We start from the raw sequence: 18439 nt of genomic DNA on the forward strand, positions 1-18439 counted from the left end.
AATAACAAACAACTTAAAGTCAATTCTTAAACAAAGCACGAACCTGCTTGCAATAGCTCCAAACTGTTCACGTTCCTCCATGTCGTGCTATAAATCCCCAAGATCTGAATCAATCAAAATCTAAATCATGGTTTACTTCTGTCTTTTGACTTCTATTTTGCATCGTGTCATCAGTAACAAGCCTATTTAGACAAAGGAGTCAAAAGTACACATATCTGCTTTCAAATTTAGGGTGTGAAAAGTAAGTCATCAGAAAAATAAACACTAATAAAGTACCTGAAGCCCTCTAAGTAAAGTAACCAAGTATTTGTACATCAATAAAGATTATTCCAAAATGTTTAGTTGACATTGTTACTGTGTACATTCATTTGCATAAATAAGCAGCTTAACCAAGCAACCGCACCGGTTGTAATTCTTGTTCAGAAATGACTCCATATTTGCTTCAACAGTTGCTTCATTAACTCTTTATAATCTGCATTCAATGTAGGTCATATCCGAGAAGTAGATGCTTTGCATGGTACACAAAATTGTATAAAAAGTACACATTTAGAGAGATAGATGATGAATGGATAGATACTGTAGATGGATTGAAAATTGCTGTATGAATGGATCATCACAAAAATTGATCAGAGCCCTCACATTTTTGTAAATGTTTTATAATATATATGGGACAGCACTGAAGAAATGACACTTTGCTACAATTAAATGTATGTACAAATGTGAATAGAATGTACTGTAAATTTGCTGTTCCCTCAAAATAACTGAACATAGAGCCAGTAATGTCAAAATCAGTGGCAATAAAAGTGAGTGCACTACTAAGTGAAAATGTCTCATTTGGGCCCAATTAGCCAGTTTTCTTCCCAGGTATCATGTCATGTGACTCAAAAGATAGATAGATAGATAGATGGATGGATGGATGGATGGATGGATGGATGGATGGATGGATGGATGGATGGATGGATGGATGGATGGATGGATAGATAGATAGATAGATAGATAGATAGATAGATAGATAGATAGATAGATAGATAGATAGATAGATAGATAGATAGATAGATAGATGGATGGATGGATGGATGGATGGATGGATGGATGGATGGATGGATGGATGGATGGATGGATGGATGGATGGATGGATGGATGGATGGATGGATGGATAGATAGATAGATAGATAGATAGATAGATAGATAGATAGATAGATAGATAGATAGACAGATAGACAGATTTATGCAATTTTTTGCAAAACGGAAATGATGATAATTAACAAGAGTGCTTTATAATGATATAGTACAGATGTATGTGTTAATTACATTGTTCTCATAGCTTTTTTTCTTTCTTTTTGATATTTATTTATATATTCATTTTGGAGGGCTAGTGTGACCTCCACTCCAGGCCAGTGCCCGCTTATATTTCATTACATCGTGATTCTCTGACATGTAGTGTGTGGGATGGGGGGAAGGGTAGGAAGAGGAAGTGTGTGGCAGCGTGTGTGGTTGCGCGCGTGCGAATGTGTACGCGTGTACGTGTGTGCGTGTGGTTATGTGTGTCGGTGTGTGTGGTTGGGGGAGGTGGGGGTGAAGAATGCTTGGTATGTGCGGACGACACCAACACGAAAGGGGCCGAGTGTTCCGCGCGCCGACAAATGAAACCCTAGAAAACACATTCTCTTCGCTTTTTATTTCGCCCCAATGCACCTACTCGTCAGAACGCGACACGCCACGCTGTTAAACGTCAAATGTACGTATTTTACGGCATGGCAACACAGTCGAGTTGACGCCGACACCCCCAGATGCGAGTGTTGGTTTGGCCCGTAGTAGGTGGGACTGGCGAGCGGTCTGCACCAGGACGTCGTAGATCAATGAACCGAACCGGAGGCTCGCTCGATACGCTGCTGTACAACAAACTGAGCTAACTGGATAAATGTGTCACTACCAAAGCAAAAGAGAGGGCACGCGCGCTTTGTTCAACTTAACCAACCCGATCAGTATGCCGATGTTTTAACCAGACGGGTTATTTTCGAGCCTCACTCACCGCTTCCGACCATTTCATTGGATCTGCGATTTTTTTTAAGAGGGGAGGAGATCTTGTCAGGAAATCGAATATCTCTAACCTCCAGGATGATCTTTGCAAACACGGGCAACCCACTGAAAGCTGCCACTCGCAAGCAGGTAGGCCATTATGTTTTGCTTTCTACTTTTGCTGTCACTTTTCAAATAAACCCAAGCCTGAAATGACATTGGGAAGCCCTTACCCTGTGTATTTGATTTGCAATACTCCAACAAAACATCATTCAATATCAAGTGATTAACAACAATAGAGGCTACTTGTCAGGATGGGGACGAAACCATCTGCGAGAGGCTTGAATTGCTGTGTCCATATAACCTTGTTTGGCCAGTCACTCTGTTTAACATGCACCATGGTTGTTGTAGTCCTCTTTTACTAGCTCCCTGCATTCAACCACTGAATTCGGAGGGATATATGGTAATGTGCACTCTTCATTTTGACCTCTCAGGTGAACAAAAAAAGGGGGGGGGGGCGTTCGGAAGGCCTCTTGGCTTCCAGTCACGCCTTCTGATTGAGATGGAAGATTGATGCAGGGTGCTGGAGTTTTTATGGCCTCTCGTGGTTGAAATATGAGCACAGCCGAGCCGATGGAGTGAATTATTCCAGCACGTTGATACCCCCTTAAGATTCCATCCATATCATTCCATCAAATGATAGTCATTTGATTCAGTCAAGGTGAGTCAGTGTGGGAGTTTTTTCCCTCCTCTTCTGCCTGTGTCTCACTGTAGCTGATCTCTTGGATGCTCACAAAAAAATAGTGTAGTTGTACAGTACAGTACAGTTGCATATAAACATAAAAACGGGCCTTTACTTGAGGGATGAACAGATGCTCCTGCCACAGCTCAGCATTCTGTAAAAGTATCCTCCATGAACATTCAACCATCACATGACTGGGTAAGAAAATCTCTGTGTTTGGGCTTGGCATGACTGTGGTGGTATCCATAGCTGTGGGTCTTGGAGTGGATTGTCCTTTGGTTACGGACAGATGGCACAATGCTGCCGTGCTTTTGTGCTTGAACTGATCTGGGCTGGCTTTGGGCTCGCTGGAAGCTATTTTAAAGGATGAGTAAGGGGAAGGAAATGCTTTGCAGGGCAGTTATGTGCTGATTTGTCTCACAAGAATGAGAGAAAAGCGCAAGATGTATGCAGGAGTGTGACAATTTCAAACTCATTTTGGTAGCAGGCCGCAATGTAGTGATAGTTTTCTTCAGAGGGCTATTATGTCTTTAAAAGCATGTATAGTACATGTATAAAGTCATCATACAAAACAAATGGAAGGACAACTACTAGTTTTGAAATCAGAAGTCAAATGGAGCCAGGAAATTGGCAATTGAGAACAGATTCTCATTTGCAATTCCAATCTTGCTAAGGACAGCAGAGTTAAATGTTCACTGTTTGGTATTTGTGAAATCTCATACTTGCAGATTTTTTTAAGGTGTACCTATCTTAATTGCTGAAAAAACATCTGTTTGATCTGTTTGTGCTCAGGCCAAAGCCGGGTCTAGAGTAAAAATATTGATTTGATGCCATCTTGTGGTATCTTGGTGCCAAGCAAATATGTTGACCTGAGGGGAAGAGTGTTTTTTAGCCAGGTCATAGTATAATGACCATTTACAAAAATCTTGTGGCATTTGTAGGAGGTTACAAAGCTTTTTGTGTGGGTGTCACTTACGAGCAGATTTTTGGTATTTGTGGCAGGTCAAATATCACAGGTTCACATTAACTTTATCATCGCCTCATTATAATTTTTCCATATATACAGCGAATTGATTTGATAACTAGTATTAAATTATAAGTCAGCCAAAATCATTTGGTCTTTTAAAAAAAAAAAATGTAAAAGGGGTTTGGTAACAAAAAATACGTGCAATAGCTCAAACCTATGCTTAGTTGAGCAAGAAAATTGACACACCTGATTTGGTTTAGTGGACTGAACTGTTGCACAGACTGTGGGGTTATGCAACTACACTGAAAAAAATGAGTAGACTATACATCTACTTAAAGAATGTATCTGGATCCAGATGATTTCATTTTGTGCAACCACTTGAAGAAATAAAATTGAGTTAACAATGCACAGAATTTTTTTTCAGTGTAATTCGCATTAGTGGCTGACCACGGGCAACTACAAGTAGTTTCAATCGCAAGTAAACTGTTTTACAACATGGAGCATGAACATGGAACAGCCAATGCAAAAATGCCATGTCGTACTACATGATCTTTCACTACAAAAAATATATTTTATATATGCTTTACCAGTACAGTAAATATATGCCTTTACAATAGTACTTAAATATATTTATAATTTCTTATGTACTTATGGCTGAGAAGCAAAGAGTGGATAGTCTCTGTTGCTAAAATGCACAAGTGCATTTGCCACATTTGCCACATTGTAAAATCCAATTAGTTATCATTACTTTAAAAAATCATGCAAACCGGTTGCACTAAAAAAAAAACAAGTAAAGAAAACTAGTTAATTTTAGTTGTACCAACTAGAACTTCGTTTGTAGAGTACACTTACAAATGAGTTTAAGCAACTAAAACAGTCAAGTAGAGTGTACTTGATAACTTACTTTAGAATACTCTTGACGTAGTAAAGACTACTCAGAATTACTAATTTGAATCTAGTAAATGATTGCATGTTAAATTTACTCAGTTCTGTTCATAAATGGGCTGTCACTTTTAGCGCTTTTCTACCTTCAGTACTCAAGTACTTAAGCGCTTCACATTGTTACCTCATTGACCTATTGATGATGCAGCATCAGGAGGGAGCAACTGGGGGTTCGGTATCTTGCTTAAGGATATTTCGACATGGTCACAATGGCCCGGGGATCGAACTCACAAGCGCTGGATTTGGGAAATGACCAGTCTACCACTGAGACACGCCACGCCCTCATATAATATAACCAAAATTTAACTTGTATTACTTCACTTGACTAAGATGTTTACTTGAAAAACAAAATGAATTTTTAAAACCATGCAAACTCGTCTTCAGCAAGCCAAGTTGTTAAAAATATATAAATAAAAAGCAATTTACTAAAACTATGAATTACAATTAGACATAATAAATCAAGATAACACCATTGAAAGTTCAAATATAAATAGTTTTTAATTACCTTACATTTCAACTTTTTTAAAGATTGCCTTTAATATTGCACAAATAAAACAGTAAACAGTTTTAAAACTATAATAACGGGTTATAGACAAGAACCAATATGTTGACAAGTGCACTTCAATATTCCAAAAATAATAATACTCAAAAATATTTAAACAGGTTGCATTAAAAGTACCCAAGAAAACGTTTTCCTCTCCTTATAACACTGTATTAAGAAATAAGTTCTGGACATCAACAAATACCTTCCTCGACAATTGTTTGCAGATCGGGAGAGCGTTTTCCCTCTTCTTTGTACAGTTTAACGGCGGTTGGTCAGCTTTACAAGGACCCTTACCGCCACCTACTGACCCGAGTGTGGAATAGATCAGGCTTGAATGAGTGTTTTTGCAATTTATTGTTGCAAGCGAGCTTAACTATAAAATAACTCATCTTTACTCTAAACATTAAGTACTTTGCATTTTTAAGCACGCAAACAAGTGATTGTTACTTAATAAGTATGAGTCATAAAGGCATATTTTTGATGACCTAGTAAAGTTAACTCATGTTTGCAAGTCAGGACAGCTTTGGATTTTACTATGCAATAGCTGAAAATAAAAAGGAATAATACATAAAAATGTCATCAAAGTTAACCAAGGAAAACCAGACATTGCTTGTGAAGTGTGTAGAGATTATTTATTCATTGTTTATTTTATTCTTAGTCCATTCATTTATACATTGTACATCCGTGCTGAAAGCATGCATCGCATTTTGATGACGCATGCGCCGTGTGACTGCAGGTGTGCCGGGGTTGCCAAAATAATTTCCTTTTCCGACTAGTTTCCAGTGTGACTAGACAGGTTTTCTCCTTGTAGTCTAACTAGAGAAAACATGGCACTCTTGAACAAAAATGAATTGCCGTTCAAAACCTGTTTGTTGGTCCCAGAATGAGCTCGTTCACAGAAACGTTCACCAAGCAAAAATACACTACATTCAGATATAATATAAATGTATCTAAATATATAAATACATCCAAAATATGAACAAGTGCCTGAACTTTAGTTCATTGAACTCGTTCAGGTAAAGCACTGATATAAATCCTATTAAACAACAGTGCAAAGAGCTGAAACATGCAATCTGGAGAAAACACCCTTCATACCTGCGACAACCAGATCTGTTTGCTAATGAATAGTGGGCCAAAACACCCGCAGAGAGGTGCAGAAGTCTCATTGAAAGTTACAAAAATCGTTTGATTGCAGCGATTGCCTCAAAAGGTTATGCAACAAAATTTTAAATTAAGGGTATCATTTTTGTCCAGGACTGTTTCATGAGTTTTTTTTTTAAAAATAATTTGGTTGATTTCAAAAATAATATCTGAGTTTCATTGGATAGTTTTCATAAAATTGTCATTTATTATATATTTTTTTCTTTTATTATAAGTATTATTTTTTTTCTTTCATTAACAGGGGGATAATGGGGGGAGTTTAAGTGCACCCGTAAAAACGTTTCCCTGTAAGAACACCAAAGCCACGTTTTTTTTCCACTGCAGCACATTGGTAAATGTGTGGTGGGAAGTCCATTCCATTATCTATACCGCTTATCCTCACAAGGGCGTGGTGGAGCCTATCACAGCTGTCTTCGGGCAGTAGGCAGGGGACACCCTGAATTGGTTGCCAGCCAATCGCAGGGCACACAAAGACAATCAAACATTCACACTCATAATCACACCTAGGGGCAATTTAGAATGTCCAGTCAACTTACCATGCATGTTTTTGGAATGTGGGAGGAAACCGGAGTACCCGGAGAAAACCCACGCAGGCACGGGGAGAACATGCAAACTCCACACAGGGAGGCCGGGGGCGGGATCAAACCCATGACCTCTGAACTGTGAGGCGGACGTGCTAACCAGTCGACCACCGTGCCGCCCTGGTGGGAAGTCGTCGACTGCAATTAGTTCATGATTGTTCCGTTCAGTTGCGACGGACCTAAAATGATATGGCTGGCCAGATCTGGCCACCGGGCCTGAGTTTGAAATATGTGCATTATAAGAACATTGTTGGTCATGAACCATGAGCTGTATTCGGAATTGGTCACTCAATCTGGCCTTCAGAGCATTTCTCTACAGTGCATCATTTATGTCACAATTTGCACGTGCCAGATCAAAGTCTGCTGGTTGAACTTATGCAATATATTTTGAGCACATAAATAGATTATTGTATTGTTTTCAGCTGCGTGCATTTGATCAAATTAAGGCAAACAAACTACTTTATGTCCATTTGTGTTGTGATGTGTTGCTGTTTTCATGCCACAATTCCTGAATTTATCTTGTGCCCAAAATCAACCAATATCCCGGAAACGGAGGTGAAAATCATTTTTATGTATCAAGGGATGTATTTTAGTTTTTAGTCATTTTCATTGTTGACTTTTTTTCACAATGCATGTGATACATTGAGGGCACTACTGTATATAGGAGATACTGAAAGTTATGCTCAAGGCACATTGGAACAGCACTAAACATGATGCTGTATCTAGTGGATACTCGATAGGGAGTGATTTTGAACACAGCCCCTGTTTTTATAATGACTTACTGTAAATGTCAAACCTCATTGGTATTTAAAACCACAATGCTTTCTCCAGCACATAAAAAATGCCAAAAGAGTTATTGAGGCTCTGACGCCCTGTTAAGACTAATGAAAAACACGACGCATTAATGTGGTATGCTTGCACAATTTTATGCTTCTTTCTGTATTCTTCAATGTTTTGTATCCCCTGCAGAAGAGAGTTCCTTGTGATAACAGTTAGTTGACCAGGCTTTAAATTTGATTATTTCGCTCCCGCAACCTCTCGATAACAGTGGCCCTCCTGTGTGCAGTCGTACCCCATGACTCCGTCCAGTCCCAGCAGCAGCAGCAACAGCAGCAGCACGGGCTTGGAGCAGCTCAGCAAGACCAACCTGTACATCCGAGGCCTCCCTCCTGCCACCACCGACCTGGACCTGGTCAAACTCTGTCACCAGTGAGTGCAAGAATGTACTGTCACACGTGTGCGTGTGTTTATGTGCAACAGCAAGGCTACGTCAACACTATGTTCCCATTTTGGATTTTGGGTATATTTTTGCCATATTCAAGTCTTTCTAAGTTAACAGACGCCAGTAGGTTCCCTGCCGGCCTGTCACATTCTAATGGGGTCCCCCTCGTTTCTCACGTTCTGTCAAGGCTTTCTGAAGATGAAATGTGGACACCGGGCAGCTGTGGGACATGTTTGTGGCCCCAGCATACTCTAATGACCCTCCCCTACCAGACCTGGCTCCAGAGTTGGCATCAGCCTGGTGGTGGGGGCGGGGTATTGTTTGGGGGGAATGTTTGATATTAATTTTTGTGCACACTTACATTTTACTTCAGCACTGTGACCACCCTAGCAAATCCTTTGCCAGTTTATAAATTTTACCGGGCATCCACGGTAATCACGGTCACTTAGCCCATCTCGCCCCCCAATCCCCCCCACCACCCCCCCCCCCCCCCGCATTGTCTTAGACAGTAAATAAAGTATTGAAATCTAAAGTAGAACACTGTGTACACAGGATAGTAGATCCAACAGGCCACCATCCATGTGGCTATTTAGTGGGGTAGATGCCATAATTAGCCGAGTTTTGTCTCCTCTTTTTCCCCACAAGCATATGGAGTGAGGCATTCATCCATGTAACCAGCAGCAGCTGTTTGTGTCCTTTTTGCTTGTTTTGTTCATGCTCCCAATGTTGTTTGCCAGCACAAAGCAGAAATGAAAGCGCTTTTTTGCAGCAACAAGGTCTGAATGGTGATGTCAGCTCGCCATTCAGTGTGTCTGCGCGCACGTGTCAACAAGCAGCATGCAATTTGTTTCACGTTTCAGGTTAAGGTTTGTGATCAAGCAAAGTCTGAATGACATGCAATCATTACATCCACTTTATTTACGCTAATTAGTGTTCAATTGGTTTACTGTGTTGGAAATAAAAGGTCTGGATTTTAATTTGACACAGATTATATAAAGTGTAACAAGCAAACTCTGAGTTAATCAGGTCTGTTTATTTACTACATCATTTGAATGCTGTGTTTGCAGGTATGGCAAGATTCAATCGGCTAAGGCGATCCTGGACAAGACAACTAATAAATGTAAAGGTCAGTTAAAGATCATTACCTTGCCATTAACTTCTTAAACAGTTGACTCATTTTTCAAATCTCACTTATAATGTGTTTGTGCTCAGGCTAAAGCTATGTCTATTATAAAAGTATTGCTTTGGTGCCATCTTGATGCCAAGGAACTATGTTAAAGTGAGTCGAAGCGCTTCATGTAGTGTTTTGCCACCATCTTGTGGCATGTATGGACAATAATAAACCTTTTAAAGGAGGATGTCAATTACTTGCTATTCGCGGCAGGGCTTGACCTCTTTTCTCCGCTGCGCTGAATAGTATTCATTGTTGGAGCTCTGTCACGCTGCATCAATTACACAATTCAGTTCAAAGTCATCTTATTGCACACTTTGCTAGTGACTCTCTGTACTTTGTACTATTATGTTTATGTGTATATTTTTTTATGGTATCTTTTTGTGTAAGTACTAAAGTGATTACTACCGGAGACAAACTCCTTGATTATTTTTAATGTACAGTGGTGCCTTGCCTTATGAGGGACACGACCTACAATCGATCTGCCGTTTTTGTTTGTCATGAGTTGTGAGCAAAAATTCAAGTTACGAGCGCTAAATGCGGCAGCGGACTTCACAACAGGCAGCAGGAAGTGACCAATTCTTCGAAATACATGCCAAGATTACAACACAAAACAATTATACTTTCTATATACATCCAAACCATAGCTTCCGAATGCCCGTAAGCTCAATGCTACCACACAATGTAAAACGCCATAGGCGGGCTCACGAAACTAGCATAAATGTTGCGGTAATTATAACGCTTCAAACAAAGGATATTCAAATGCAAACTATGTAGCAACACACATGGAGAGACAATATGAAAATTAGGGCCCAACCGTTAGGGATTTTTTGGGCTGATGCCAATTTCGGTATTTGGCGAAATACAATTCAGGTAACCGATTAATCAAAAAAAATATATGATTACTAAAATCACATATTTTGTTGGTCCCTTAACCCATTAAGGCCTAAAGCGCCTGTCTCACCATCTCCCCGAATCACCCTCTTAAACCTGAGGTTCTCCCACCTACAAAATAATTGATGTCTCAGCCCCTGTAACGAAAATAATTTGATTGTTTAGATATGTGGCTTTCACACAGGCCCGAGTTCATTATTATTTACTGTTTCAATCGAAGATGTAAAAATAAAGTGTCAGTGCAAGAGAAGCACTATTTAAAAAAAAAAAAAAAAAATTCGAATGGTAATTACCATCCTCTATTCTGTTACAAAGACGTTGATATCACTACAGTTACGTATTTCAGAGCTCCCGCGATCGTCTGCACGTCCGCCATTATGGTCGAAATAATTCCACGACATCCTCCGAGGGGTTACGTGTATATTCTGATGCATTTCATTGGCTAAGAGACTGAGAATTGGATTGAAAAAAATGGCGAAGACGCTCTCCCGATTTTAAAGGTAGAAAGATGAAGCTCTAGTGGTAGAAACGTGTTAGAAACAGACGGAGGTTTAAAATTAGAGGCGGACCGGCCTATAGATGCGTACTATTTTTTTCTCCCCGGGAAAAATGACGGATGACGGACGACGGAAGGGTACCCTCGCTGCTGACGTATGACGGACGCTACATTTTTAGTCAAATGCCCAGCTCTGCTAAACACGTTCTGGTTTCACTCCTAAATCAGTAATCACAGCCTCCATGGCGGCAAATAAGATACACTTCTCACAAGTGTTGTTCTCACGAAGGGATTACGAGGAGTAATTCACAGAGGGAAAGAGGGGAGAAGCCATGTCTGTAATATACAGCCCACTGGTGGCCAAGGCATGCACACCAGAAAGAGCAACATGTAAATGGGCATTGAATCATGAAATCAATCATGATGCACAATCTGTTTGAACTGTTTTGAAATGTGTTCCGAGTTAGTCCTAAATCAAGGCACCACTGTTCTTGGCCAATCAAGATGATTATGATTCTGCTTGCCTTTTATTGGCTATTCATGTAAACACGGTACTGCTCTGCCAAACTACAGGTTACGGCTTTGTCGACTTCGACAGCCCAGCGGCTGCTTTGAAGGCCGTGCACGCTTTGAAAACCAGCGGCATTCAAGCCCAGATGGCCAAGGTGAGGAGTGTGTGTGTGTGGGTGGGTGTGTGCGCGCGTGTGTTCACGTGCTTTACGTATGTGTGCCTGCGTGTGTATGTGTGTGATGCATTGCATTGCCACAAGGTTGTCCGTACTTCCTATCTGAATATGTGTGGTGTGCACAACTGAATGACATGAGCCTGGTCACATGACCTCAGCTGACAAGCTGTTCTTCCCCTGACCTCGTTTACTTTCACTGTATAACCAGATGTCATGTCTCCCTCTGCCAAGTAACCTGTCAGTTATGTCGCATACCAGACCACCAGCTTGCACACAGACACACACCACGCTTGTGATGCAGCTTCACTATGTCACACTAACTCATAAATGTTATGTATATAGTGTAATATTCAGTTTAAAACCATACAATTTCCCTGAGTGTTTTTAATTCCTCCCTTATGGGGTTATTTATTCCAATCTTGTCAGTATCATTTAATCACTAGTAACTAAACCGCTGTTTGTGAAATGACATGAAAGGATTAATGAACTGTTCTGTTATTATTATTGTGAGAGATTCACGGTCTCATGCAAATAAGTGTTGTCACATCTGCACAGTAGAAGCAAAGCTGCATAATTAACTCTGTGAGTCATCCTCGGTTCTCTTTTCGTCCATAAGTACTTTTCTCACCGTTTCTTTCTGCCACTTCCTCAGCCCAGACTGCGTTGATATGCTTGAATCCGCAGATAAGCGTTAATTAGCGAAAGGTTGCTCTCTAAAGACTTGGATGTAGCAGAGCTGGTGGGAACAAACAGTACAGTTTGTGCATCACTGTAGCTTGGATACGCAGCTCTCCTGATGTTTCTCAGGAAGACCGACGAGGCACTCGGCTGCTGCAGTGCAGATGGATGTATCTTTCAGTGCATGGTCATGTGAGGCGTTTGTTACGGTGTTTCACCAGGCGTCTCATGCTGAAGCATACTGTCAAAATATATAAAGTGAACCCCCGTTGATTGCAGGGGATACATTCCAGACCCAATTGCGATAGGTAAAACTTAGTGACCGTCAGTGGTCATGCAAAAAAAAAAATTTGTTTTCAACTAGTTGTACCCCCTCACATGGCTTTAAACGTATTAAAAGACACTTTTTAAAGTATTGCTTAGAACCTGTTCTCACTCTCGCTATCAAGAAATGGAGCACTATTGTATGTTTTGAATCACATTGAGTAAACAAAAAGAAGACTGTCGCTCCAACACTTCTCCAATTAAGAGGCATTGCATGTTTGCTTCAAATTTTTTGTCACTCCCATTTGAAGTTAACTGTGAAACTGACACATAAAACAATAGAGAATTAAACAGTAGAGTATATTTAAACACAAAAATGTTCACCAAAACCGTAAATCTACCAAACATTCGCTAGCCTAATGATAACCTATGATGTGAAACGCCTTAGACGGACGGGCCTGTGGAAATTAGCATTGATGTTACTGTAATTGTCAACCTTCAAACAACTGTTACTTTACACACAGAGTAGCAACACACACAAATACAACAAAAGAAAATTAACCATTGCGTAAATACCAAAACAGTCAACCAAACCATCTAATTTCATCTAATGACAGTCCCCTATCTTAATACTAACACAGTGTGTAACACAAAATACTATAGACACGGCCAACAGAAATAAGCATATGTGTTACTGTAATTATAAACCTTGAAACAACTGTAACGTGAACAGTAACCCAAAAAATATTCACGGGCTCCAGCACACCCGTGACCCTCGTGAGGATAAGCGGTTCAGATGATGGATGGGTGGATAGCACAATGTTGAATCTAATCTCCGATTTATGAAAATATGGATGACGACCCACAGTACTAAAACATTGACTATGCTTCCTCTTCTCTGTCTTCCTGTCTGCGAGCAGCAACAGGAACAAGATCCAACAAATCTGTATATTTCCAACCTGCCTCTGTCTGTGGATGAGAAAGAGTTGGAGAACATGCTGCAGCCTTTCGGCCAAGTCGTTTCCACTCGCATTCTCCGTGACTACGGTGGCAACAGTCGGGGCGTGGGCTTTGCCAGGTTTGTCATAGAAGAGCTAAAGTTGAAACGTTGCATTTTATTTGTTTGTTGTTTTGTTTTGAGAAAGGAGGGACTAGGGTTGCACGATTCCGTGAGTTTTCCAAGTTGGAAACTTTTCATGGTAATCAGCAAATATTTATGGGAATTAACAGGAATAAACCAGAAATCATATCTCCTGACTAAAACTTTTATGCAAGTACAGCGGTCGTTTGACTTATGAACGCCACATATTAATTTTTTTGTTCCAACTTAAGAGTTTTTTGAGTTACGAGTCGTCGCTAGGTTGATGTATTTTTGCAAGCTTTGGATATGCTGTCACTCAAGTGAAGTGAAAATGAATGGAGTAATACTGGCATACTGGCGCTATAATGCACTCACATGGGCAAGGAGAATTTATTTTACATGGATCTCTGCTTATGACAAATCACACTCTAAAAACAGTTGAGTTAAAAATACACCATTTTGGGTTAAAAAAAAAAAAAAAAAAGGACCGATCCACTACTTAGGTCAATTTGACCAAACTTTATAGGTTGTTTTGCAGAAAACAACCCCAAAATTGTCAGTTTTGTACAAAACAACCCCAACATTTGGGCTGTTTTGGACAAAACAACACAAAAAAGTGGGTCAAAATGACCCAATTTGTGATTGGTCCATTTTTGACCAAAAATTGTGTTATTTTTAACCCAACTGTTTTTAGAGTACAAAATGTGAATATTATACATTTTCATAAAATTACCCTTAATTCCCATGGAAAATTTCCAATTTGAAATAATTAAGAAATTCCCCCAGTTTAACCATCCATGGATATTTAAAGTAAAGCTTCCGGAAATTTACTAGTTTTATGTTTCACCACTTTGTAATACTAGGAGTGCCCCTACAAGCAACATGTTACCGGCCATGTTGCTGATAGTCAGTTGTTTCAGATAAGCCCAGAAGGAATCAAAACCAGCTCAGTCGATATTTAATTTTTTTGTGCTAGTAATGTCCTACTACAAATTTCATTATTCAATTGAGAAAAAAATTGGTAATGATGACATGAATAATAATAATGGATAGCCTCGCGACCCTTGTGAGGATAAGCGGTATCGATAATGGATGGATTGGATGGATGCATGGATGGATGGATGGATGGGTTGGGGTGAGAGAGGAGATGCAGAAGATACATTTGGATGGAAAAGGGTGACACGCCGTGACGACAAGCTGAAAGGAAAATAAGGAGATACAGAATATCGAAATTTGCACATTTAGCTTTGCAAACACTTCTGATGACAGTGTAAATACATTTAGTCCCATACCAATAGGCTATGCAGTGGATGTACAAAATCAAAAAACAGGTTTTTGTGAAATGCAACAATGACACCAAAATTAATAATTTCCAAACCTTTTTCTATCATTGTGACCTATAGCCTGTAGAACTCAATTGAAGGAAAATAAATTGTTGATGATAATGTTATTGCACAAGTGTGCACGCTCTCTTTTACTGTAACTGGGAATAGGGAAGTGTTCGGAATGAACCAATCACATTCAAATTCATATGTTAAAAGAGGAGTCAGCACACACCTGCCACCAGTGAAAGTGCCTCTGATTAACTCCAAATCCAGTTAAGATGTTCTAATAGGCATCTCTTGAAATGCATAATTCTGCTATACAAACTATGTATGTATATTTGGATGTTGGATTTTTATTTATTTATTTTATTTTTTGTCCAGTCAGAATTTAGCCTCTATGTGTTGCCATGTCAATCAAATCTGCCCAGGGCCTTTGTTTTGCCAATCAGTTTCATTTCAAAGTCTCCCTCACAAGGCCAGAGCAATGGCCTTTGATTAGTTCAGCATTTTCCCGTCCTCTGATTGGTTGGTCAGAAAAATACTTGTTACAGCCAATTTTGAGCAGCAAAATATGTCTGTAGCAATCTGCACACATTGATACATTTAATAATCACCATCTCTAGTGAGTATGATGGGTAGTGTGTGTATGGTAAAAGTTTTTCTCATGCTATTTGATAAATATTGTATTCTGAACTAATCCAGATGATGTACGCTGCACAGTTGTGTGCTGTTAAGTGGTGTTTTTGTATAACAGTGATGGATTCTGTATTTGTGCCTTAATAGTGGTGGCATTAGAGATGGATTAAGTCGGGTGAGTCCCTACTAAAGGCCCTGGTACCAAATTCGCCGTCCACCATTGCTAAACAAAATTTATTTGATGTGAACATGACAATGGTGATAACGGCGTACAGTAATTGAACATTTTGTGCCACCACAGTGTGCTTGTGTTCGTGTCTGTTTTTCATTGTTGTTGCGCCCTTCTTCTCCCACCAGGATGGACACCACCGAGCAGTGTAACGCTGTGATATCACACTTCAATGGGAAATTTATCAAGATCGCCTCCGGAGCACTGGGTATGAAAGCCATTCCCCTTTGTGGAGGTGGTGACGAAAATGGCTGTTCTTAACCATATTCCTCTCCTTTTCCCTCAGCTCCCTCTCAGCCCTTGTTGTGCAAGTTTGCAGACAGTCAAAGGAAGAAACACGCTCACGGTGGATTTGTTCCCAATGGACAGACAGGCGATCTCAGACTAGTGTGTATCAGCTTTTATCTTTTGCTTACACAAAATGAAAAGTAGATCTAAACTAACTTTTGACATTTGACATCAACAAGAATGCCTTGAATGTAATTGTTTCACCCTGAAATTTTCTCAAGTGACCCGAAATTCACAACAATGAAAATATATAAAAATGTGAAGTTTTTGGACAGCTAATACAAAGTTTGTGTTCACTCAGGCTGTCCTGGCTCAAATTTGACCTGTGTGAACTGAAATATATTTAACAGTGTGTGTTGATTCAAGCAGAATGGTGGGAATCTTGAAACTGTGCATGCCATAAATATGAGTACCGGTCGGTATGTTTATTGGACAATGGTAGTAGTGTCCAAAAGGGAGCTTGAACCAGTCCCCAAAAAACTGTCTGCATCTCGCCCTATTTGCATATGTTGCCACAGAAACATGTACCAGCTGGTCTTTGAAAGGTCACCGAGGAATTTCCAAACAGTAAATAATTCCATGTCAAGTATACATTGTGTATTTTTGGGGGACAGTGAGGATGTTTTTTTATGGGGGTGTTTAAGAACTGTCTGTGTCCCCACCACATTTGCACAGGTTCTGGCTAAATACCAAAATACAAAAGCTGATATTCCATAATGTGAATGTTCTCTTTTTAGGGCGCAATGACTCTTACCTATGATCCCTCCTCAGCAGCTATGCAGAATGGGTCAGTCACATGCACCATATGTCCTGAGTTTTTCCATCCAAGGGTTTTAGTTTGAGATGCACTCTGTTATCCAGGTACTATCCATCTCCATATCCAGTGACCAACAGGATAATGACCGTGCAGCCGGCTATGTCCCCCTACATGTCTCCTGTCTCTGCTTACCAGGTATCACCATCATATTGATTAGGCTTCTATGAACAAGCTCAGGGTACATAATTGAATTGAGTTCATCCTCACTCTTCTTCCTAATGTATGTTGCAAATAAGATGAGGGTGTTTCTTCCCCCCCCAAGAAAGCTTGCCATCACATTGGTCGAGCATTATCCTTATTTCACTTAATTTTATATTTGGCTTCTTCTCCCAGGATTGGCTCATGAAAGCTCCCAAATTATGTAGTCAGAAAGACCATTTTCTCCAAGGACACGTTACCCTTAATCATACACAACTTCCCATGGAAGTCTGTTTTTACTACAATTCTCTGTCAAAGCCGATAGTGGCTTGACTCCAAAGAAAATGTTGGCGATGTCTTACTGGCGTCTCTCAGTGACATCTGTGGTGTGTCTTTAACTTGGTGCTTGTCCTCCTTTGCTCTTTGAGCATTATATTGAGCATTTGCTTATTTTAGCCTGGTCGAATAGATTTATCTTTGTGGCAACATTGTAAAGCAATGAGCCCCTATTTATCACAGGGGGGCGTTCCAGACCCACCCACGATAGTTGAAAATCCACAATGTTAAAACACAGTTTAACGTGAACGCACGTTTTGAAGTATTACACAGGGTCTGTTCTCACTCACTGTCAAGAAATGGGAGACTATCCTAAAGCGCCCGCCTCTTTTGAGAGAACGTAACGACCCACTTTACAGCTTCAAGCTGTTTTTTTGTCGCTCCCAGGTAAAGTTTACTGTAAAACTGACATATAACAAGAGAATTAAAATTGTTTATTTAAACTTCAAATTGTTCGACCAATCCATTTGATTTATTATGACGGAAGTCCGATAGCTTAGTGCCAATGCTAACGTATAATATTAAACACCACGGAAATTAACATTGTATCACTATTATTAAGTTAACCTTCAAACATCTGCTACTTTAACACACATGGGCAGCAATTTATACAAAAATTAACACATATGGGCAGCAATTTATACAAAAACACATTCTCTCTGCTCTGTGGGAACAACAACAACAATTACTGGAGTTCAGTTGCAGACCCTCTTTGCTTCTTCTTATTGCTGTTATTATTTTCATCGTCCCTTACGCTGCATGTCTTCTTCAGTGCTGGCAAATATAGTGGGGGCGTGAACGATAAACCGCAATATAGCAAGGTTTACTGTATTTGGATAGGATTATAATACATGCTTAGAAATAACAAAAATGAAAACACACGTGCTAAACTTAGCTTTTCTTGCTGCTATGCTCAGCACGCAGCTATTGTTACTCACTTATTTTCTTGCTGCCCTCCTCTCCGCTTCAACAAAATCTGCGGCAGGGGTGATCAAGTCCGGTCCTCAAGAGCCGCAATCCAGTCTGTTTTAGGTTTATCCCTACAGCAACACATCTGATTCAAATCATCAGGCTCATTATCAGGCTTTTGCAAATCTTTATGATGAGCTGATTGCAAGGCAATAGCTTATCTGTCCGTAATGAGAAACACACTCTTCAATAATTCTTAACACAAGCTTTTTTTTGCACCACAGGATTCGTGCAAATGCTTTCCTATTAGCAT

At 39.9% G+C, this 18439-nt stretch overlaps 1 protein-coding gene across 2 annotated transcripts in view; it reads left to right on the plus strand.

The window, feature by feature from the left end:
- The first annotated feature begins 1793 nt into the window (after positions 1-1793).
- Positions 1794-18439, plus strand: part of rbms1a (RNA binding motif, single stranded interacting protein 1a) — a 28096-nt gene continuing 11450 nt past the window's right edge. The window contains exons 1-9 of one of the 2 annotated variants that reach the window (XM_086025839.1): positions 1794-2169; positions 8005-8165; positions 9246-9304; positions 11313-11404; positions 13288-13445; positions 15767-15846; positions 15925-16025; positions 16664-16713; positions 16788-16878. In XM_086025839.1, coding sequence (XP_085881965.1) covers positions 2119-2169; positions 8005-8165; positions 9246-9304; positions 11313-11404; positions 13288-13445; positions 15767-15846; positions 15925-16025; positions 16664-16713; positions 16788-16878 — 843 coding nt within the window. In that variant the 5' untranslated portion in view covers positions 1794-2118. The remainder of the gene's footprint in view (positions 2170-8004; positions 8166-9245; positions 9305-11312; positions 11405-13287; positions 13446-15766; positions 15847-15924; positions 16026-16663; positions 16714-16787; positions 16879-18439) is intronic. The other variant, XM_086025840.1, reaches the window with a different exon arrangement.

This window comes from Filicampus tigris, chromosome 3 (genome assembly GCF_054856515.1).
Source record: "Filicampus tigris isolate MCC_2025a chromosome 3, RoL_Ftig_1.0, whole genome shotgun sequence".
NCBI lineage: Eukaryota > Metazoa > Chordata > Actinopteri > Syngnathiformes > Syngnathidae > Filicampus > Filicampus tigris.